This window comes from Clarias gariepinus, chromosome 19 (genome assembly GCF_024256425.1).
Source record: "Clarias gariepinus isolate MV-2021 ecotype Netherlands chromosome 19, CGAR_prim_01v2, whole genome shotgun sequence".
Taxonomy (NCBI): domain Eukaryota; kingdom Metazoa; phylum Chordata; class Actinopteri; order Siluriformes; family Clariidae; genus Clarias; species Clarias gariepinus.
Window position 1 is genome coordinate 28,122,995 of NC_071118.1, and position 22,985 is coordinate 28,145,979.

The 22,985-nt window shown below is 45.0% G+C and overlaps 1 protein-coding gene across 10 annotated transcripts in view; it reads left to right on the forward strand.

Moving 5' to 3' along the window:
* Positions 1–22,985, forward strand: part of LOC128507289 (probable E3 ubiquitin-protein ligase HERC1) — a 70,888-nt gene that overhangs the window by 42,067 nt on the left and 5,836 nt on the right. For 7 of the 10 annotated variants that reach the window (XM_053478039.1, XM_053478038.1, XM_053478041.1 and 4 more), the window contains exons 39-73: positions 71–344; positions 1,549–2,243; positions 2,684–2,876; positions 4,713–4,870; positions 5,208–5,291; positions 5,529–5,721; positions 5,829–5,950; positions 6,052–6,215; positions 6,355–6,623; positions 7,977–8,029; positions 8,147–8,326; positions 8,691–8,865; positions 8,951–9,194; positions 9,275–9,476; positions 10,492–10,754; positions 10,862–10,986; positions 11,099–11,223; positions 11,299–11,502; positions 12,411–12,538; positions 12,612–12,811; positions 13,620–13,734; positions 14,309–14,440; positions 14,539–14,640; positions 14,726–14,899; positions 15,736–16,017; positions 16,208–16,273; positions 17,406–17,531; positions 18,834–18,972; positions 19,175–19,356; positions 19,482–19,637; positions 19,778–19,900; positions 20,216–20,318; positions 20,729–20,898; positions 21,930–22,053; positions 22,277–22,443. In XM_053478039.1, the coding sequence (XP_053334014.1) occupies positions 71–344; positions 1,549–2,243; positions 2,684–2,876; positions 4,713–4,870; positions 5,208–5,291; positions 5,529–5,721; positions 5,829–5,950; positions 6,052–6,215; positions 6,355–6,623; positions 7,977–8,029; positions 8,147–8,326; positions 8,691–8,865; positions 8,951–9,194; positions 9,275–9,476; positions 10,492–10,754; positions 10,862–10,986; positions 11,099–11,223; positions 11,299–11,502; positions 12,411–12,538; positions 12,612–12,811; positions 13,620–13,734; positions 14,309–14,440; positions 14,539–14,640; positions 14,726–14,899; positions 15,736–16,017; positions 16,208–16,273; positions 17,406–17,531; positions 18,834–18,972; positions 19,175–19,356; positions 19,482–19,637; positions 19,778–19,900; positions 20,216–20,318; positions 20,729–20,898; positions 21,930–22,053; positions 22,277–22,443 (6,212 nt within the window). Of the gene's footprint in view, positions 1–70; positions 345–1,548; positions 2,244–2,683; positions 2,877–3,115; positions 3,178–4,712; positions 4,871–5,207; positions 5,292–5,528; positions 5,722–5,828; positions 5,951–6,051; positions 6,216–6,354; positions 6,624–7,976; positions 8,030–8,146; positions 8,327–8,690; positions 8,866–8,950; positions 9,195–9,274; positions 9,477–10,491; positions 10,755–10,861; positions 10,987–11,098; positions 11,224–11,298; positions 11,503–12,410; positions 12,539–12,611; positions 12,812–13,619; positions 13,735–14,308; positions 14,441–14,538; positions 14,641–14,725; positions 14,900–15,735; positions 16,018–16,207; positions 16,274–17,405; positions 17,532–18,833; positions 18,973–19,174; positions 19,357–19,481; positions 19,638–19,777; positions 19,901–20,215; positions 20,319–20,728; positions 20,899–21,929; positions 22,054–22,276; positions 22,444–22,985 lie in introns of all 10 variants that reach the window. The other 3 variants (XM_053478047.1, XM_053478046.1, XM_053478042.1) reach the window with 3 other exon arrangements.

Consider the following 22,985-nt stretch of genomic DNA (forward strand, 5'->3'; position numbering starts at 1 on the left):
AAAACTCCAAACTAAATATTCATACAGTAAAAAAATAAAACCTTTCTGTTGTTCTGTTGTTTTGGTCCAGAAGGTGGCAGTAAGGAGCAGGCTGAAGGTGGAGAGGAGGTGGAGCGGGAGTGGAAGGTGCGGAGTCCGGACCTGCTGTGTGACGGACAGCTCGGCGTGCTGTGCTCGGACGTCTGGCCCGTCCTGGCCCTGATCGGAGGGGTGGACAGCGGCCTGAGGGCAGGAGGGGCGTGTCTACATAAACCCAGCGGGCGTCAGGCCACCCTGTTAGGGGTAGTAAAGGAGGGCAGCAGCCTGGCGAAGCTGCAGTGGGAGGAGACCGATCTGACCGTCAGGTACGAGTCTGCACCGACACAAACACGGTAGGAATAAACACTCAGAGTTGCGCTGCTGCAGGAAATTAAACAACAACGCGATGCTGTGATGAACAAAGGCTCGAGTAACATGATGATTGTTTTCCTGTAACATCATAACACTGTGTTTTATTCCTCTTACACCACATTCGCTCTGTCCCGCCATCTCCGTCTCGCTCGCTGCCATGAGACGTGATCTTATCCTCCGAATTTGGATTCCTTTCCTTTTTCTGTTTCTCTTTTTTTTATTTCTAATCATTATCCTTTGTTCTTCTTTTTATCTTCTTTTCTCCTCATTTTCTTTCCATCCTATATGCCCCCCTTCACCCCCCTTCACCCTTCCCTTCCTTTTCCTTTTGGTCTTTCTTCCCGTTCTCAACCTCATTTCCTTCCTTTTCTACATTTCTGTTTATTTTTTCTTTTTCTTCTGTTTCTTTTCTTTTGATCTTCCCTCTTTTACCACATTTTTTCTTTTGGTCTCATTAATCTATTCCTTCCTCTAATCTCCTTTCTTTCTTTTTTCCTTTTTTTTGGTCTTTTTTTTCTTTCAATGCTCCCTGTTTCCTTGCAATCTTCTCTCCTCCCTTTCATTTTTTTTTCTTTACCATTGATCATCTATGTTCTCTTTTTTCTCTTTATTTTTATTTCGTGTTATTTCTTGTTTCTTTCTCTTTCATTTTCATCACCTTCTTCTCTCACATTATTTTATCTTTTTCTCTTCTCTTTTCTTTTATCTGTCACCTAATTTATTTTTAAATTTTCTTTTCTTCTTACTCTCTCTTTCATCTTCCTTTCTGTTTACTTTTATCCATTTTCCTTCTTTTATTTTCCTGACTTTGCTTTGGTCTCCTCTTTTCTTTATTCCTTTCTTTCCTTTCATCTTTTCCCCCCTTTTCTTCCTATCCTTTTCTTTTGCCTATACATTATATGGTGCTTTTTTATTTCCTTTGATCTTTTTTCCTTCCCCTTTTCCCTTCTTTTTTATCCTCTTCATCTTTTCACCTGCCTTTTTTCTTATTCTTTTTCCTCTTTGATCTTTTCTCATACATTTTCTTCCACTCATTTTATCCCTCCTTGTTTCCCCCCTTTTCTTTTCTCCTCTCACCTCTCTCAATATTTTTCCTGCTCCACATACCCCCCACCCCCCCTCATCCCCTCTCTCTGCCGTACTCTCACTAACTCAAAGCTTCCTGAATTCTTGGTCACCCAGCGACACCCCGCTCTCGTCCCTGGAGCCGTGCGATGTCCCCCAGCTGGGCGTGTCGCACTGCAGCAGCTTCACCGCCTCCACCATCTTCGACCTCATCCTGCTGACGGGCGTGCTCGAGGAGGCGGAGCCTAAATCCAGAACCAGGGCCCAGGCGCATCCTCGCAGGCAGATGGGTTCGGAGGGCGGAACGAGGAGCTGGAAGCTGGACGAGGACATCACGCGTGTCATCATGCTGGAAGAAGAGAACGACGAGGAAAAAGACGTGTTCCCGGAAACCATAAAATACCCGAAGCCGTCCGGAGAAGCGCAGGAAGGCGCGGCCTGCGCGGCGCAACACAAAGCGGACATGTTCGCCCTGGAGCTGCGCGCCATCCGTGTCTCGTACCTCCTCCTTGGGGCGCTGAAGTCTCTGGCCGTGATCCTGAACTGCACCAAGTTCACAGACCTGCTCCTGGCGCCCAAAGCGGAGATGAGCGGCGGCGCAGGCAGCCCCGAGCAGTCGAGCGCCGAGCTGCGATCCGTGCTGCAGTTCCTGGTGCGCAGCATGGTGAAGTGGGCGGTCAGGCCGTGTCCGATTAAACAGCACGTCACCATGGCTGATCTGGAGAGAGCGCAGATTATGATTTTTAAAGGAGCTTTATGCAGATTGCAGGACGACGGAGAAAACAAAGGTATGTGACGCGCGCGATCCGTCCCTCAGGGGCCGCGATCTCGTTCACAGCGAGAGAGCGCTTCAGGTGCGATTTGACTCGACTCGAGTGCAGAAAGTAAATCAATCACGCCGTGGCTTTGGGGTTACAGATAATTTAATACTGAACTATAAAACATTTAAAAATCCTAATCGTATTAATGAATTATTGACTGATTGATTAATTGCCATTTAACAGATTAAAAATGCATGTAGTAGCTCACACGTCTATTAAACTCTGCACCACCAGAGGGCGCACTTGCAGTTCAGACGGATCAGACATTTCTGTGAAACAAAACCAACCAAATGTAAAAATGATCTAAAATCAGATTAAAAACAAAAAGTTATCTTTCAGCATATCTGTTTTTTTATGCTAAAATTTGTGATATTTTTCACACCACGTGGTTAATGTCCACTCTGCAGGTCACGGAGCGTCTCAGCCCGTGTCTCAGTCTTCCAGCTCCGTGTCTCTGCACAGCAACGCCTCAGATGTGACCGCCGTCTTCGGACAGTCGACCTCGCCCTCCACCAACGACCTGACGTCGTCCCTCCTCACCGCGTTACAGGCTGACGGCTTGGACAACTTTAACCCTTTCCTTCCCATCAGCATCCTGCAGTGAGTAGAACACACACACACACACACACACACACACACATCCGACTGACAGAAATGTTTCCTCATTAATTATATCACTTTATGATCGTGTTAAACTCTTTTAGTGAAAAAAGGGATTATTTTATCTTTCTCTCTCACACACACACACACACACACACACACACACACACACACACACACACACACACTCATGGGTGAGAGGGTCAGCTGTCTGATGTGGCTGGATGTCTTTACTCCAGATCAGACAGCTGCACAGATGAGACTCGCACTTTGGTGCCTGAAGATGAGAATGAGAGAGCAGGTGAGTGTGTGTGTGTGTGTCTTTTTGGTGGGAGAAGAGGACATACTTGTGTGTGTGTGTGTGTGTGTGTGTGTGTGTGTGTGTACTAATCTCTTTAACCTCTACAGCATGTTTATCTAATCCCTGACATCAGCACGTTCTCTGCAGTAAAGAAGCCGAAGCAGCGCTCACGTTCACAACAGCACAACTATTTATATTAATTATTACTATTTTAATATTTAAAACCTAATTATTCTGTGCATTCAGGAATAAAGTCGGTAACATAACCTTAATTAAAATGAACTCATAAGCTTCAAGAAGTGTCATACGTTCAAGTCTATGATTCTAATTTATCTGCTTTATTTCTCTTAAACCAGACATATTTACCATTTTGGCTTTTTTTTATATTAAATAATGACATTTGATGATGGAAAAGAGGCAGGGGAGAGACAGAAGATAAGCAGGAGAGAGAGCGGAGACAAGCAGGAGAGAGACAGTTGAGAAGCAGGAGAGAGACCGGAAAGAAGCAGGAGAGAGACCGGAGAAAAGCAGGAGAAAGACAGTTGAAAAGCAGGAAAGAGACCGGAGAGAAGCAGGAGACAGACAGTTGAGTAGCAGGAGACAGATAGTTGAGTAGCAGGAGAGAGGCAGTTGAGAAGCAGAAAAGAGACCGGAGAGACGCAGGAGAGAGCTCGGAAAGTACCAGGGGAGACACAATTGAGAAGCAGGAGAAAGACTGGTGAGAAGCAGGAGAGAGCCCGAAGAGACGCAGGAGGGAGGCCGGATAGGAGCAGGGGAGATACAGTTGAGAAGCAGAAGAGAGACCAGAGAGACGCAGGAGAGAGACCAGAGAGACGCAGGAGAGAGACCGGAAAGTAGCAGGGGAGATACAGTTGAGAAGCAGAAGAGAGACCGGAAAGAAGCAGGGGAAAGACAGAAAAGAAGCAGAAGAGAGACAGTTGAGAAGCAGGAGAGAGACAGGAGGGAGGTAGGAAAGAAACTGGAGAGAAGCAAAAAGAAAAATCTAGGAGAGATATAGGAGAGCAGGGGAGAGGCAAGAGAGAAGCAGGAGAGAGACCGTATACAAGCAGGTAAGAGGCAGGGGAAGGATGTGAGAAAGGTAGGGGAGAGACGGGAGAGGGGAAGGGGAGACATGTGGACAAGATGTAGAAGAGACAGGGAAACGTGAGAGAAGCAGGTAGACATGAAAGAGGCAGGTTAGATATGTGTGACTGTCTGGGGAGAGACCTAGGAGAGGCAGGAGAAAGATGGGAGAGAAGCGGGGGAGAGAAAGGAAAGTAGCGGGGAAGAGACGGGAGAGGGGCAGAGGGAAGACAGAAGAGTGGCGAGAGAAGGACAGTATGGAGACATAATAAAGATGTAGAAGAGGCATATATAAGAGGCAGAAGAGAAGTAGGAGCTGTGCTGATGGATGAATGTGGCCTCTGTCAGAGTGGCTTATACTAGCAGCTCTTCTTTCTCTCTTCCATTGCATGTATGTGTGTGTGTGTGTGTGTGTGTGTGTGTGTGTACGTGCGTGCGCATGGCTGTCGCAGGCGTATGGTTCTGGCTCGCTTCCCCACGCTGGCCGGGCTGGTCCACAGCCCCATGTTGCCCCCGCCGATCACCCTGGTAGGCTCCGCCCCCTGCACAGGATTTGCTGAGCAGCAGACGAGCTTTCTGGAGCCGTGCGGTCAAACCAGAACCCCTGTGGGTAAGACTCGAGACGCCCGGAGGAGGACAGAGAGGAACACGGCGTGTGCTGATGTAGACTTAAAACACTCAGTGCTGCTGTTAGAGGAAATTAATCAACAACAGGAGTTTAACAGCACTGTGGTTTAACTCTAAATGGATTTTTTTTCCTCATTATGAGATGGATTTCAGTGATGTGTTAGTAACGATTATTAGTATTGACTTTGTGCATGAATCTGTAACATTTCCTGCCGCGTGTTAACAATACTAAATTTAGATTGTTTATTAATTAGGTTTTTAATAAAGGTTTAAGTTGTGCCATTATCAATGTTTTTTATTTATTCCTCTTTTTTTTTCAGATCCACCCGCAATGTTCGTTCCTGTTCGTTTGCTAGAAATGGGCTTTTCTGTCAGACACATCTACAGAGCTATGGAAGCTGCAGGTTGTTTCTTTTTTAAAAAAAAAATTTCTTATTTTGACTTTAAATTTTTTCTTATTTTTGATTTTTTTTTAATTTCATTAAAAAATTTATTTTAAAGCAAAATGGCAACCTGTGGGTCAAATCCAGCCTTGGCTCCGCTTAACAAAATGAAACCGTTTGAATTGTGGCTTAAACTTTGTTGCATGAGAAATCAGTCGTGGCTAAAAATCCTGTACTGACCTTTGACCCCTTCCTCAGGGGTCACGGGTGAGGTGGACTCGGCCACGGTCGAGCTCCTGGCGAGCTGGATGCTGGAGAATCCTCTACCCGAAGAGCAGCAGCGAGGAGAGAGTGTATCAGCGTCCGATGCCGCACACACACCGTCCTCAGACGGACCTGAGACCGTACAGTGTCCGGAATCTCCGACGGTGCTTGGAGAACCCAGCGAGAGGTGTGTATGCACTCACATATATTCACACACACACACACACAAACTTTCTCACTAGAGCTAGTCATTGCATTAGTATGTATTCCCTAAATGTGTGTGTGTGCACACAGTGTGTTAGCCGGCCTGGATCTGGTGGAGAGAGAGAACTTCCTGGACGTCCATCTGACACGGAACCGGCCTCCTCCGGCACGGAGACAGCGCTCGGGTCATCGCGCTTCCTTCAGGAGATCAGGTGCTGGATTGTTCTCCAAATCACCGTGTGCCACCTTCGTCCTCTGTCGTCCTCTTGCAGTTCTTAACTAATTATAACGTTCCGTGTGGTTCGTCCTTCAGACTCGGTGTGCGATTGGCCGGAGCGAGCGGACACACACCCGTTTTCAGCAGAGGAGGAGGCGGAGCTGGGCTACATGGACGAACCGTACCAGGAGGAACCGTATGAGGAACTGCTCACTCCGGACTTCATTGCCTCAGAGAGGGACACGCTCTGGATGGTGGAGGTGCAGAGAGAACGTCTGCACACAAACACACACACACACTCGTTTGTTCATTCATTTGTTACTGCAAGAGCATTTCTAAGCTGTGCTTTTATGTATCTTTTCTTATTTTATGTCCTCATTCTGTCTCTGTCTCTCTCAGGAAGTCGAGGAGCACACCGAGCCCCGTGAGATGGTAGAGTGTGAGCTGTGTAACACTCTGACGCTGCACTTTAACGCCCACATGAAGAGGCACCACCCGGGCTGCGGGCAGAGCGCCGGTCGCCGTGGTTACCGCAGTAACGGCGCCTACGTGGACGGCTGGTTCGGGGGAGAGTGCGGCTCGGGGAGTCCGTACTACCTGCTGTGCTCCAGCTGCAGGGAAAAGTACCTCAGTGCCAACCTGAGAGCCATGGAGCATCACCACCACGGGTGAAAACATCAACATCTCCACATCAGATAGTCTGATCTGATCTTAAACTTTACATCAGCGGTTTAGACTGGTTTAAAGCTTTACACTGAGGGGTTTAAACTGGTTTAAAGCTTTACACTGAGGGGTTTAAACTGGTTTAAAGCTTTACACTGAGGGGTTTAAACTGGTTTAAAGCTTTACACTGAGGGGTTTAAACTGGTTAAAAGCTTTACACTGAGGGGTTTAAAGCTTTACACTGAGGTGTTTAAACTGGTTTAAAGCTTTACACTGAGGTGTTTAAACTGGTTTAAAGCTTTACACTGAGGGGTTTAAACTGGTTTAAAGCTTTACACTGAGGTGTTTAAACTGGTTTAAAGCTTTACACTGAGGGGTTTAAACTGGTTTAAAGCTTTACACTGAGGGGTTTAAACTGGTTAAAAGCTTTACACTGAGGGGTTTAAAGCTTTACACTGAGGTGTTTAAACTGGTTTAAAGCTTTACACTGAGGTGTTTAAACTGGTTTAAAGCTTTACACTGAGGGGTTTAAACTGGTTTAAAGCTTTACACTGAGGTGTTTAAACTGGTTTAAAGCTTTACACTGAGGGGTTTAAACTGGTTTAAAGCTTTACACTAAGGGGTTTAAACTGGTTTAAAGCTTTACACTAAGGGGTTTAAACTGGTTTAAAGCTTTACACTGAGGGGTTTAAACTGGTTTAAAGCTTTACACTGAGGGGTTTAAACTGGTTTAAAGCTTTACACTAAGGGGTTTAAACTGGTTTAAAGCTTTACACTGAGGGGTTTAAACTGGTTTAAAGCTTTACACTGAGGGCTTTAAACTGGTTTAAAGCTTTACACTGAGGGGTTTAAACTGGTTTAAAGCTTTACACTAAGGGGTTTAAACTGGTTTAAAGCTTTACACTGAGGGGTTTAAACTGGTTTAAAGCTTTACACTGAGGGGTTTAAACTGGTTTAAAGCTTTACACTGAGGAGTTTAAACTGGTTTAAAGCTTTTGGGAGTTTCACACTAAGAGGTTCATTAAATCTAAACTTTAAAATTGAGAGGTTTATCTGATCTAAAACTTCACAATGAGTTTTTAAAAAGTTTAGTCTGATCTAAAAACTTTACACAAAGAGTAAATTCCAATCTAAACCCACAATCTGATAAATAAACTGATTGACTGTATATAAATAAATATATTAATTTAATAGTGTAGTAAGCCTTTGTTGATGTTTAATGGCTGATTTTTTAGGAACTTAAAGTAATATAATTTAAAGTGACTCGTTTAATAAATACATGGCTGAACTTAATGTGAAAAAAGACTGGATAAATACATTTCTATCTAAATATTAAAATACTTTTTATTCCTGTTTAGATCGAGGGGAATGGCGTCTGATCTGATCGGCCGTTTGGACAGCACGTCTGATGGTACGTAAACTCTCATTTATAGTTTAGATTTTTTATGACAAAGATAAAATCAGTATCTATGGGATATATAAACATTGTGTGTGTGTGTGTGTGTGTGTGTGTGTGTGTGTTCATCAGATGAGTGGGAGCAGCAGGACAGCTCGGACCCGGAGCGTCTGACCGGTTTGGAGGATTTCGGCGTGCTCTTGAGGCCGCTGGGACTCAGTGAGAAAAAACTGATTCCAGAACCGATCCCGTTTACAGAACCCGATCCGCTCGGAGCCCTCAGCACGGCACACACACACTCGCAGGGCCAAGGTAACACACACACTGAGAATACTTTAAGCTATAATTTCATCATAATCAGTAATTTATCGATCAACCACTTAAACCTAAAATTAAACAGAAATGTAGTTATTATTATTATTATTATTATTATTATTATTTGTTGTGGGTTGTACAGTTTGTTCTATTATGAGACTTTACAATGCATTAGTTGTAAAGTATAAACATCAAACAGTTTATCATTCTATAAAAAAAAAGTCTGACTTTTAAGCAGTCAGGATCGAGAATGCAGTAGTGTGTTAAGAGCTGCTTACTTAAGCTAGAGTTTTAATAGGTTAGTGTGTATGTAATGTACCGTAATGTGTGTGTGTGTGTGTGTGTGTGTGTGTTTGTGTAGGTGTGACGAGTACGGAGCTGAAGCCCGCAGTGGCGTTACTCTCTCTCGGTGAACAGGCCGTGTCTCTGACGGAGGCTCAGCAGAGACTGGAGGCTTTACGGCGAGTCACTTCTACAGCGCAGGTCCTGCTGGGGTACAGCATGGTGCTCACGGCCCTGTCCCAAACCGCGTCTATGTAAGACACTCCCCTACACTTTGTGTGTGTGTGAGATTCTCTGATGATGCCTAATGCCCAATATGTGTGTGTGTGTGTGTCTCAGCACTTCCGTGTGCAGTCAGTCCAGCGGATTAGAGGCTCTGGGTTTGGCCGATATCCGAATCCTGGTGCGCCTCATGTGTTTGGCCGCGGGTGGGCGTGTCCAGGTGGACCAACAGGACAGGGTGCGCGGCTCAGCAAGCGTCAGCTCAAGCTCCGCCTTCCTTTCATTCCTCAGTTCCGCTATCGGCGGTCTGGTGTCTCACAGCCCCGCGGCGTACAGGGAGCTAGTGGACATCTGTACTCAGGTAAACACATCGGTCGATCAGTCTCACCTGCAGAGGTCATCCTGATCACATGATCACGCCGCTCTTGTTTACATCTATAGGACCTAATGGCGGCTGCTACAGGCGTGAACCTCGGTGCCATCTGCGACCCCCAGCAGAGGGGGCATCTGGGCGTGGTGCGGGACTCCAGAGAGCTCGCGTTCCCCAACTTCCTGGTTACGCAGAGCCTGGTGGCGCTCCTGACCGAGAAACGGGTTCGATATCGGTACGGCGCGGAGAGAGCCGAGTCTAACGAGACTAAAGGTGAAGACCCCCTAGTGACGGAGCCCCCTAGTGACGGGGAGGACACGACTATATTAGGGAGAAAATCTGGGAAAAATCCCCCCCCCAAAAAGAAGTAGTGTTTCATCTGTTAAGGCAGGACGGACGCTTACGTCTGCTCAGAAGATCTCTTAGTTTGTCTCCAAGCTGCTTTTGTTTACGTTTTCGTTTTTCTGTTCACGTGTCCATCCGAGATTCTAGTTTTTAGAAAGAGTGCTTGAATATGTGTAGGATTTCTACAGAATAATCAGAGTAACAAACACAAATGAAGCGATTAAATGATGGAATTGAGTCGAGTCGAGTCGGCCTCTCAGCAGGGCAGAAGGTCTGAAATAGTTTCCCTTTAATAAAGGATGAGTTCAGTCATATCAATTAATAAGAATGTATAGGTTGCCTTGGAAACATCTTTAGTATTGCATTCTTTCAATCCACACACTGAAGACTCCTGTCTGCTTTCAGGTTGCCAGGTATTTTACATCTCCGTCAGTATAAATTTTACTGACAGTAACCCTTTTTTGTGTCTGAAATTTTTGTGAAATATGACGTTAGATGCTTGTAGGATTTATACAGAGTTATTAATGTAACATACAGCAAAAAAGGACATATTTTAGAGAGTGAACAAATCTTTGATCTAGTTAAATGTATCCACTATTTCTTATTGTAGTTACAATAAATCAAACAAAGTTTATTACTTCTGTTTTTAGACATAGTTTATATTATTTTTGAAAGTATGTTTTCTAGGTAATTCTGTAGTAAGGCTTTTTTCTAGAAATAAATAAAATACTTAAAATATATATATATTTTTTACTTTTATAAATAAAAAAATAACTGTAATAACAATCTGGCACTGTTATTACAGACACAGTTGCCAGATTATTTTCCCCATAATCAGTCTGGTATATTTAGGGGAAATAATCTGGCAACCGTGTCTGTAATAACACTCAAAACTTCCACTTATGTTATAAACTGACTGGTGTTTGTTTCCTCGCGTCCTTAGAGTCGGGCAGCCCCCTGACCCCGGGCCCGGGTCTCACTCAGGCCAGTGTACGCGTGGGATCCCTGGAGCTGGCGAACGCTCTGGCGGCGTGCGCCCTCTCCGCCCGTCTGAACAGCGGGCACCGGCAGTGGGCGGCTCAGCAGCTGGTGCAGGCGCTGGCGGCGTCCGAGCGAGACGGCTCCATCAGACCGCAGAGCTACAGCGACACGGCCGGGGACCTGAGACAGTGTCCGCTCAGCAAGCTGGAGGGTCACCAGAGCAGGGTACGGCACCCCGCCCGCGCCTCGCCCGCACCATCGCTGTCTGAACACGCAGGAAAACGTGTTTTTATCACTTTTTATTCATATATAGTTATGTTTAATGCTTACAGGTAACAAGCTGCACCTGGAACGGAGATCAAGGACTACTGGCTACGAGCTCACAGGACGGGACGGTGTGTCTGTGGGACGTCTCGCATAATACGGCTGACCTGCTGTACACACACACCTGTGGCAGGTAATGCTCTCTCACACACACACACGTGCATGTGTTTGGACCTGTACATGTATTACACTGTTAGATTTGTTTTCTTTTGTGTGTGTGTGTGTGTGTGTGTGTGTGTGTATAGCGAGGCCCCCCCTGGCTCTGAAGCCTCTGTAGGAACTCACCTGCTCTCTCCCGTCATGTGGAGCGCACGAGGAACGCTGCTGGCCACCTTCCAGAGCAAACACGTCTACATCTGTGTCGTCCGTGGTAAGAAACACGTGCACGTACACGTACACAGACACACACACAAACATATCGTGACCCGGTGTGTTTCCGTCCCAGGCTCCCGGGTTCATGTGGAGACTCAGGTGTCGTGGGTAACAGCCATGGCCTGGGCTCAGAACCCGTCCTTCAGCAGCGCAGGTACAGACAGCCTGCTGGTGGGACACCTCAACGGCTCCCTCTGCTGGATGGAGGTGACGGAGGAAGGTGGAGACGGCGTGCGGGTGGAGAGCACGCCGCTGCCGCACTGCCACAGGAGCGAAGGTGAGGCGAGGAACAAACACTCGACGAGTCTGTGACTCCGTCACCGCGTCCCCACGCTGAGACCGAGGGTTTTATTCTTTATATAATGAATTCGATTGTTCCTCTGAACACTATTTACATAAAAGTATGATGTAATGTCCTCCATCTGTTGTTTCTTCTCTTCCTCCTGTCTTTCCCGTTCTGCTTGCCTCTTTTATTCCCTCTGTTACCGCCTCTCTCTCTGTTTGTTACTCTTTTGCACTTCTTTTTCCTCTCCTACTGAATCTCTTACTTTTTTTCTCTCTCTCTCTAAATTTATCTTTTTGCCCTTCTCTCTTCTTTTACGTTTTCTTTCTCGTTTCCCCTCTCCTTCTATCTGTATCTTTCTCGTCTCTTTCATTGCTCTTTCTTTCTTTTAATTATCATTCTCTCAATGTCTCTCTATTTCTCTTTTTTCTTTCTTTCTGTCTTTTCCTCAATGTATCATTCTCTCTCTCTCTCTCTCTCTCAATTTCTCTGTTTTTGCATCTGTTATTCTCTCTCTCTCTCTCTTTCTGTTTTTTTCTTTTACTCTCTTCCCTTTGCTTATGTCCTTTAATGCCTTTCCATCTTCGTCCTGTCTCTCTCTCTCTCTTTTTCTCTCTGCCTTTCTGCTTATGTTCTGTTGTTTTTTCCCTTTCACTCTTTCATCTCTCACTTTCTGACTTTCTTACCTTCCCTTTTATCTGTACTGTATGTCTCTCCTTCATTCTCTGTCTCTTCCTGTCTATCGCTCTTTGATTCTCTCTCTCTGCTCATGTTCTGTTTTTTATTCACTCTTTTTTCTGTTTCACGTTCTCACTCTCTTCCCTTTCCTTGTATCTGTACTATATGTCTCTCCATCATTGTTTGTCTCTTCTTGTCTCTCTCTCTGTCTCTCTGTCTCTCAGCTCCTCGGTGTGTGGCGTGGTTCAGTGCTGATAGACTCTTTGCAGTTGGCTACCCCGACGGGAAAATCCTGCTGGGATCGGCTCAGAGCTACGACACGGAGCAGCCCATACTACTCACAGCTTTCCAGGTGTGCACACACACGTTATTTACACCCCTCTATTCTCCTGTCGTCACATTTAACCTTGTGCTCTGTTCCTCAGGAGAGTGTGAACGCCCTGAGGTGGGACCCCACGGGTCACCTGCTGCTGTCGGTGTGTCGCTCGGAGGTGGTGAAGATCTGGGGTCGCTCGGGGGCGGCGTGGCTCGTTTTGCACTCGCTCTACCACACGGGCTCGGTCAACGCCGCGGAGTGGTGTCCTCTCCCGGGACACGGGACAAACCCGCGCCTCATGATGGCCGCGTAAGTGTAACCGTCACGACGCGCCGACACGGGAGCCTCCCTCCGTAAATGTTTCCTTACAGAAAGCTTTTCACGTTACAAACCACGGTAATGTTAAACAGTAATGCGCGACGTGAGATCAATCAGAATCCAGAATTCAGCCGATCTTTGATGTTTTACAAGATGAAAGATTATTGTGAATTAAGGCAGATTGAGAGGGTTATGTATTTATAATTAAACCATGTGACAGTAAATGATGTGTCTGATGTTAATGTAGTGCACATTAAGGATGTTTAAGATGTTAATGATGTGTGTGTGTGTGTGTGTGTGTGTGTGTGTGTGTGTGTATGGTCATGAGTGATTGCGTTCCCAAATCAGTCTGGTTCCTGTTTAATGTAAAAATTTATTTAAATTTACTTACTCACTCATCTTCTACTGTATACCGCTTTATCCTGTATTCAGTGTCGCGGGGGCGGAGCCTATCCCAGGACACTTAGGGCATGAGGCAGGGTACACCCTGGACAGGTTCCAATCCATCTCAGGGCACACACACACACACACACACATACACACACACTACGGGCAATTCAGGAATGCCAGTTAGCCTAACCTGCATGTCTTTGACTTATGGGAGAGGAAACCGGAGTATGCGGAGGAAACCCACCAAACACGGGGAGAACCTGGCTGGGAATAATAAAAAAAAAAGTGTTTTATGTAAGAATACGTGTTAAACGTGTGTGATATAAAACCCTGAGCGTGTCGTCGCTGTGCTCGTAATTTTTAACACAATAAATAATAAATAACCATCTTTGTCTCTCTCTCTCCTCAGCGGATGCCAAAATGGCCTCCTGTACGTCTGGAGCGTTCCACAAGGGGGCAGTAGCGTGTCAGTGCCTCATTTCCTCAGTGCCTCCAGTGGGCAGGACAGGAGCGGCGTGGGCAAGGTCAGAGCGAATCTCCTGACTCGCCTCGGGCACCGACTCCACTCTCAGCACTTTTTATTTCCTTATCGATCCATTTCATTCCTTTGGCTGGATGACTGCGTGTGTGTGTGTGTGTGTGTGTGTGTATCACATCTAAAGACACTGTGTGCTTCTGTACATTCAGATTATTGTACTTTTTTTTATCAGTGCTGATTAAAATCAAAATAAAGCATGTGTTTTAATGCAGGTGCACGTGTGTGTGTGTGTGCGTGTGTGTGTGTGTGTGTGTCAGCACATTTTGTGTGCATGTGTGTCAGGTGGTGTTCATGTTTGTGGGTCGTGTTCATGAGTGTTTTAATTCACTGTGACTGAGTGTGTGTGTATGTTATGTTAGGGTGTGTGTGTGCTGTGGTGTATTTGTCTCAGCATGTGCATTTGCCTCTTTGCAGGTGTGTGTGTCTGTGTCTGTGTGTGTGTGTGTGTGTGTGTGTGTGTGTGTGCATTCATCATATTTAGAGTCATACTATCTTTAGCATGAAATCAGTTGTGATTTTAATAAAATAATGTGTGTGTGTGTGTGTGTGTGTGTGTACAGAGAGGCAGTGCTAAGTGTCTGTTCAGACTGAGTGGACACATCACGGCGATAAAGACGCTGTCCTTCTGTCCCAGTGGACTCGCTCTGATTTCAGGAGGAATCGGAGGTCTGATTAATGTCTGGTCTCTGAGGGTGAGCTTCTGCTTCATCTCTTCTACACACATACACACACACACACACACACACACACATCTCGGACACTTAAAGATTTCCCTCCCTTGTGTTTTTAGGATGGTTCGGTCCTGCAGACTGTAGTGACGGGCTTGGGCTCGGTCGTCTGTACCACCTGGATCCCGACCGTAGGCGTCGCCGTGTGCTCTGGGAGGTCAAAGGTAAGACTTTAGGCGTACTAAGTAGGCGTGTTATGCGTTGGAGTTTGATCCACCTGATCTGATTTATCTTCCTGTTGGTCGGCAGGACGTGTTGCTGATTCGCTGCAGTCCTGACTGGATCTCTCAGAACCACGTCCTGGCGTCGTGCCGCACCGTGCTCCGCTCTCAGGGGATCCGGGGTTTGAGTCGAGCTCCCTGCATGGCCGTCTTCCTCGAGCGCCTCCCGCTCCTGCTGCAGGACCAGTACAACTACGAGAGGGTGAGAAACACACAGAACGAAAAAAGGAAAAAAGGCGTCATTTGTTCAAGTCAAGGCGAGATTTTTGGTTGAATAACAGAACAGTTTTGAGAGTAAAAGCCTCGCTTTATTTCTCTATATGATCCGCTGCAACACTAATGCACTAATCACAGGGTTTCACTTAGTGCTTGGACAGTTTTCTCTGCTTCACGTCTGAAACGCCGGCCTGCCAGGAACTCCTTTAATGCCCCAAACATGTGGAAATGTCTTGGAGCAAGGTAAGGACTGTACGGAGGATTTGGCGATAACTCTGGCGAAGAGTTCCTGTAACGTGCAAGTGGTGTTGGTGAACGAGTGTGTTTACAGTTCACACACACAGATGCTTCTCTTCCGCAAGTCTCTTAGATTTTCAACAATCAGGTGCTGAATGCTGATGGGGACGACTGCAGTGAGCTCAGAGCCTCCTCGCCCATGATCGTTATTAACAGCTTCCTTTAAAACATCTCCTGTAAATGTCAGTCGCTTTTACGGCTTCATTCGCCAGAAATATCCTCACAATTCCCGGTTTGACTTGAACGCCCCTCGTCGTTTCTATGCCAGAAACTTCATTTCAGGCTTTAATTTTCAGTGGAACCTTGCATTGCGAGTGTTTTGCAAGTTGAGCAAAATCTTTTAAAAAAAAAAAGTTATACAGTGGAACCTTGGATTACGAGCATAATTCCAAATTCGCTTCGATATACAAGTGTTTTGGATTATGCTCCAAAATGTTTGCAGTTCAGGGTTTACTTGTATATTTTAATGTTTGTAATGTTTTTATTTCTTATATTTTTTTCTCTCTCTCTCTCTTTCTCTCTCAGAGTCACGTGACGGCCGGAGATCAGCTGGTCCACAGCAGTTTCCTGCAGAGCCTGTCGTCCCTGGCCGTGGGTCTGAACCTGGATCAGCTCCTGAGCCAGGAGCCTGTTCCTCCTCACCACGACCCCGCTGTGACCTCCGCGCACTCAGAGTGGAGCTGGCTTACCACCTTCTCCACCACTGTGAAGAGCGCTGAGGCCTTCGCTCGTTGCACAGCGTTCCCCGAGGAGTTCACCGTGCCCGAATTCGCACAGAACGGAGACACGTCCATTTCCAGGGCGCTGGTGAGTGAGTCTTACCGAAAGAGCCGGAGGAGAGTAATGTGTGTACTGCTTTTTAAACATAATTTTTATCTCTGACACTGGAGACTCCTTTCCTACTGAAACCCTATGAATGAGCTGTTGCTATAGAAACGATAAAGTACTGTAGAAGTGTGTCAGGATGGCTTTAATGTCCGGTGTTTTCGATTCGCAGGATAACAGTAAGTGGAGCTTTATGATGGATGAGCAGCTCATGTCGTGGGCCACCAGCAGACCTGAGGTAAGTGTGTGTGTGGATGTGTAAGTGTGTGTGTGTGTGTGTCTCATTCATCATCGTCAGCGTGTGCTCCGTCAAGGCCACCTCTCCAGCAGCTCTCCATCACCCAACACGCACACGTTCCCATTGACAAAAAAAAATCAAAATATTCAGGGCGACCTGGTTTTTCTCAAACGCCCTCGTTCTGTTTTTTTTTTTTTTTTTTGAGTCTATGTTAAGAGACAAACCGTGACCACTACTTTAACTTCTGGTAGTTTCTCTTCCATTCATCACCTTTGTAGACATTTCAGGAGGTTATTACAGTACATAAGATGTTAAAACCTTTTTTTTTTTCTTTTTTTTTTACATTCGATGAGATTGTTTTATTTCCCAACTTAGGAAAAGTACAGTAAGTTTCATAAAGTGTTTTGTACTGATTTTATGCGCATGTGACATACTGAAGGTTTAAAGAGCGTCTATAACATCCTCACTAGTTTCAATGAACCATTTCGGGAGCACGATCAGGAAAAAAAGGCTGGCCTGTAAAGCTGTCCTGATGGTGAATAATCCTAATTTCTGAAAAATCCTCAACAAAACAGAGTTTACAGTCCAAAACAGTGGAAAACAGCTCTGAGACAAAATGGCATCCAGGATTCCCCTCTCGATTTAAAGGCTCAGAGACAACGCTGTGTGATGTCTCAGTGTGCGAGACTCATTTCCTTAGGCGTGGTTTCGGTTTTTGGCCACATGATGGCAGTGTAGTGAAAGGAGACAGATATTTAGTCAAGTGGCTTGGTATGCTTTACACTGTCTATTCGTGTCAAAGGCGTATAAGACTCACTTTGTCAGACTTAAGAACAGATCTGACTTGGAAACGTGCTTCAGGAACAGAACTTGTTCATAAGTTGGGGACTACTTGTACTCTGACCTTGATATGAACCTTATGACGGCTTTGTGAATGAATAAGACAATCAGGTACAATGAAGACTAGGTTGTAACAATGATAAGATGATTTATTTTTCTCTGAACCGAATGTCCTTATACAGTATAAGGACATGAAAATTTCTCCCACTTGTATTGTCCACATACACTTGTGCAGTTCTCATATGAGGAACATTAGAATCACGTGTGTGTGTGTGTGTGTGTGTGTATACAGGACTGGCAGCAGGGTGGGAAGAGTGAAGTGTATCTTTGGGGTAATGGACGACACGGGCAGCTCGCCGAAGCCGGAACCAACGTTTGTGTTCCCACCCTCGCCCCGTCCCTGTCTCAGACACAGCAGGTAAGACACACACACACACACACACACACACACACACACACACATTTACTGTATGTTCTGACTAGCTGTGTTTCAGAACGCAGTTTTAAAACGTAATTGCACACTCATAAGCGAATATAAAAAAATGTACGGCGCCATCTGTTAAATTTAAAAATTAACTAATGATTTATAATGAACAAATTTCGGACAAACAGACAGAAAAAAAAATCCAAAAAACATCTCGATGTGTTGTTACTCACCCCAAATGATTTCTTCGCAAGTATCTTCAATGTACAAACGCCCAGTTCACAGTTTAATTATATGTAACCTACTATAGATGACTAAGAAAAAGACATAGCGACGGAGTGACTAAGAGAGAGAGAGAGGGAGAGAAGGATGGAGATAGAGGAATAGACCAGAAGGGAGATTAAAATAGAGAGAGAAAGACAAATTAAAATTGTATTGTCATATACAGTACGATATGCTGTGAAATGCTTGTGCACCTTGAAAAAAAAGGATTATCAATAAGAAATAAATTAAGGAATAAAGTAAGAAATAAAATATCCTGTAGAAAACTTTACTGTAGCTACAGAAGATAAGAACAAAATATAAAATAAAAAATGTAGTCTTACAAATATAGAAAATATAGAAAACTTTAGTTGTGGAAATTCAAATAGAATTTAAATAGAAATGTCCGGGGCGTGTGTAAATATGCATGAATGTGTAGATGCAGCGTCCATCAATGTGTAAGGTGCAAAAATTAAATAGAGAGAGAGAAAAAGCTAAACGGATGGATAAAGAGAGGTTGAGAATGTTTTTTCAGAAAATCGTAAAACGTAAAAAAAAAAGTAGTAAAGTGCTCACCCTATCATCTGGAGATCGCTGGTTCGATTCCCGGGTGATGTTGTAACCTCTCGCAGCCGGAGGTCTAGCGGGAGCTGATTGGCCGAGCTCTCTCAGTGGAGAGGGATGAGAAGTACTTAGTTCTCCCACATTAATCACGGCTCTACAGCCAATCAGGGGCGTCTGTGAGCTCGCGCACGCGGAAGGAGCGGATAGCGCTGTCCTCCGAGTGTGTTACTCCGCCCCCTTGGTGCGTGAGTGAGCGGTTCGAAAAGAACGTCGGCTGGCGTCATGTGGTTCAGAGAAGATATGTGACAGTCTTCGGCCCTCCCGACTGAGTGGTAGTAGTAGCCTTAATGTGGGAGCCCCCTAGAGACGGGGAGGAATTTGACACGACTAAATTAGGGAAAAAATCGGGGGGGAAAAAACTTAAAAAGAAATTTGTGTACATGCTGAAAGTGGTGTGTGTGTGTGTGTTAGGTGGTGTGTGGACAGAACTGTACGTTCCTGGTGCAGTCGAGCGGCGCCGTGTTGGCGGTAGGAGAGGGCAGCTACGGGAGACTGGGGCAGGGCAACTCTGACGACCTGTACACACCTACACTCATCTCTGCACTACAAGGTAACACACACACACACACCTCATACACAACCACCTCATACACACAGACCTACAGACCTCAGGTTTGCGCAGGAGCTCGGTGTTCTCTCACACCGTTAGGATAAAAACACCAGACGAGCCAATCAGCATGTGACTCTGGAATGACTGACAGTTAAGCTAGGTTAGCTCTAACGCCAGCCTGACATCACACACGTTCCTCCAGGTTACGTCGTCACTCAGCTGGTGACGTCGTACGGTTCAGACGGCCATTCTCTGGCTCTGACCGAGACGGGCGAGGTGTTCAGCTGGGGCGACGGCGACTACGGGAAACTGGGTCACGGCAACACCGAGCGCCAGCGACGACCCAAACAGATCGAGGCCCTGCAGGGGGAGGAGGTGGTGCAGGTGAGAGCGTCTACGTCCATGTCCTGCACATGTGTCCTCTTTAACGTGCAGTGATATAGTTTAAATAACACACAGATGTATATAAAAGCACTTTAAAAACGTTTCCACGTTAAACTGTTGTGTAGCTGGCGTGCGGGTTCAAACACTCCGCGGTGGTCACCGCTGACGGGAAGCTCTTCACGTTCGGAAGCGGAGATTCGGGGCGCCTGGGTCAAAGGTCAACCTCGAACAAGATGGTGCCGGAGAGGGTGACGGCGCTCGAAGGACAGCACATCGGACAGGCGAGTAGCCGCGGCGGTCACGAGAGATTATACACTGACGCTAATGCGTTACTGTTGCCATAGTAACAACAGACTGACCAGAGATAATGTTATTTTTTGCATTTATTATAAAGCATTCAGTTTATTTTCTGTGTGCTCAGGTGTCGTGCGGTATTAATCACACCCTGGCTCTGTCGTCGGACGGCCTGACTCTCTGGGCGTTTGGTGACGGGGATTATGGGAAACTCGGCACAGGACCCTGCACAGTTAAATGCTATCCCCAGGTATGGCTAATAATTTGGTTTCATCACCCCAGGAACATCGCTGCTGATCAGGCTAACGTAATAACGCTAATAAACCGGCCGGTTATTAACTCAGAGTTGCCCTGTTCCAGGATCGGGATGATTTATTTCATGCTAATTAACCATTTCTTGCGAAGCAGACACAAGCAAGAGCATTTTATAGTTTAGTTTATTCTACAGCACAAGAGATAATGAGAGCTTGAGTTTAATGTTACGCTATAGTGATATAGAGAATCTGCTGTGTGTGTGTGTGTGTGTGTGTGTGTGTGTGTGTGTGTGTGTGTGTGTGTTGGGCAGAAAGTGGAGATGTTGTGTAATAAAGGCATCAAGAAGGTCGGGTGTGGAACACACTTTTCAGTCGTGCTGGCCAACGATGGACGCGTGCACACGTTCGGGCAAGGTACTTTTCTCACACACACACACACACACACACACACACACACACACAGGTACAATGCTTTAATAGATTTACAAAATGGTTGCAGCTGACCAAACCATGTAGTTTTTAATTTAAGCGCTTAGTCACATGACCAGTGCTCATTATATATTTAAGTACTTAGTCACATGACCACTGCTTGTTATATTTAAGCGCTTAGTCACATGACCAGTGCTCGTTATAATATTTAAATGCTTAGTCACATGACCACTGCTTGTTAATTTTTAAGTGCTTAGTCACATGACCAGTACTCATTATATATTTAAGTGCTTAGTCACATGACCATTGCTCGTTATAATTATTAGGTGCTTAGTCACATGACCAGTGCTTGTTATAATATTTAAGTACTTTTGTGTGTGTGTGTGTGATTTCAGAACGTCTGATCGGGCTTCCAGACTCCATGCTAAAGAACCACAACCGGCCTCAGGTCGTTCCCGCTCTGGAGGGAGTGTTCATTGAGGACATCGCTGTGGGCTGCGAACACATCCTCGCTCTCTCCAACACCGGGGACGTGTACGCCTGGGGGTGCAACTGTGAGGCACAGGTAAACACACACACACGTATCTGAATGTATAGAGACATCACTCTTGTAGTGGCGGGAAATCAGCACTCTCCTCCCGATACGATGATATCACGATACCTCGGTGCCGATTCCATTTAAATTGCGATTCTATACAGTAAGTATCATGATTTTATAAATATCCCAATTTGATATTACATTTTTCTCTAATTTTGTTACAATTTTAAACCTTTTAAAAGTTGAATGAGTAATGAAATGTAGTTAATTCTTTAAACAGTATGAACTAACATCAAATACAAGACTTTAACATTTAACTTCAAGTTAAATTAAATGTAAAACTTAAGCAGCGCTTATCTCTTTTATCCGCCATAATTATTATTTCTAAACAAACTTTGCAAATAATTCACTCCTACCACATTGGATGAAAATGTGTAAATAGTTCAGAGTGCGCCACCTGTAGGATTACAAAGAAACTGATGTTTTACCGGCTCAAACATCTCCGAACTCTCAGAACACAACTTCACATTGAGCTCACAGGTTGAACGGATACAAGCACGCGGGCACATGTGACTTCTTACGGATGCGATTTTCACCTAATTACACTCGTGGTGTTTTGAGACCAATGTAAGTGTGTCTAATGAGCGTTTTTAAGACTAATTTGCTCACTGATTTTGGAGAAAAAGGCAGATGGGAGGCTTTAAAACGAGATTTTTGACAAAATGACGCCGTACAAATGCGTTTCTGTTGCGCCGCTCAGAAGCTTCTGCGCTCCATACAGAATCGTTCACATCACGGTTATATCGACCGGTTCATCTCTATGAAAATTTTAAAAATAGTTAATTAAAAAAAATCGACTTTGGAGTCAGTGTGGCGATACGTAAATCACCATCACAAAAGAATCACGATTAATAAATTAATACATTTTTCTCCCATCTCTAGTTTCTTGTCTATCTTTTTTCTCCATATATTCAAAGTGAAGTGTGGAACAAATTAATACAAACTTTTATATCACAATATATCTGTATTTGTGTGTGTGTGTGTGTGTTTATATATAGCTGGGCCTCGGTCACTCGAGTCCAGTGAAGGAGCCGACCCTGGTCACGGCTCTGCAGGGCAAAAACATCAAACAGATCTCTGCTGGTCGATGCCACAGTTCTGCATGGACAACACCGCCCTCAGGTACACACACACACACACAAACACACACACACACGTCCTTAATAGAATCTTAATTAAAATCTTAGAGAGGTGTGGTACAGGTGTGTAAATGCTCAGATTTTTTGCTTGCTCTCATGATTGTGTGTACAGATTACACATTCTTTTCTTACACATACACTTTTTCTTATGTTTGTGTGTGTGTGTGTGTGTGTGTGTGTGTTTGTGTGTGTGTGTGTGTGTGCAGGCTCAGCAGGACTCCAGCTCGGGTTGCCTCAGAGCGTTCCTCCGCAGTACAACACCCTGAAGGACTGCTCTCCTGATGAGCTCAGCGCCCGGCTGCGTGTCCTTCATCACTTCTCCGATCTCATGTACAAGTCCTGGAGACTGCTCAACCTGGACACTCGCAATCAGGTGTGTCTCACACACACACACACACACACACACACACACACACACACAATACACAGGTAGAACACACTAAAGAGATCAAACATCTGATAAAAGGATGATACATTAAAATGTTGATCTACCCTAAAAATAATTTTAAAAAAAAACATTTTTTACCCTCAAATAATTACAGTAAATGTAAGTAATTTTAACGGGCGAATATTTAAAAGGTTATCAAAATATTTGTTCAGCAAAAATAATTTGCTTGCGAAGTCTTTTTAATGTTCATGTGACCAGGGCTCGTTATAACATTTAAGTGCTTAGTCATGTGACTAGGGCTCGTTAAAATATTTAAGTGCCTGGTTACATGATTAGGGCTCGTTAAAATATTTAAATGATCAGTCACATGATCAGGTCTCATTATAAAATCTAAGTGCTTAATCATGTGACTAGGGCTCGTTTATAGTATTTAAGTGTTTAGTCATGTGACTAGGGCTCGTTAAAATATTTAAGTGCCTGGTTACATGATTAGGGCTCGTTAAAATATTTAAATGATCAGTCACATG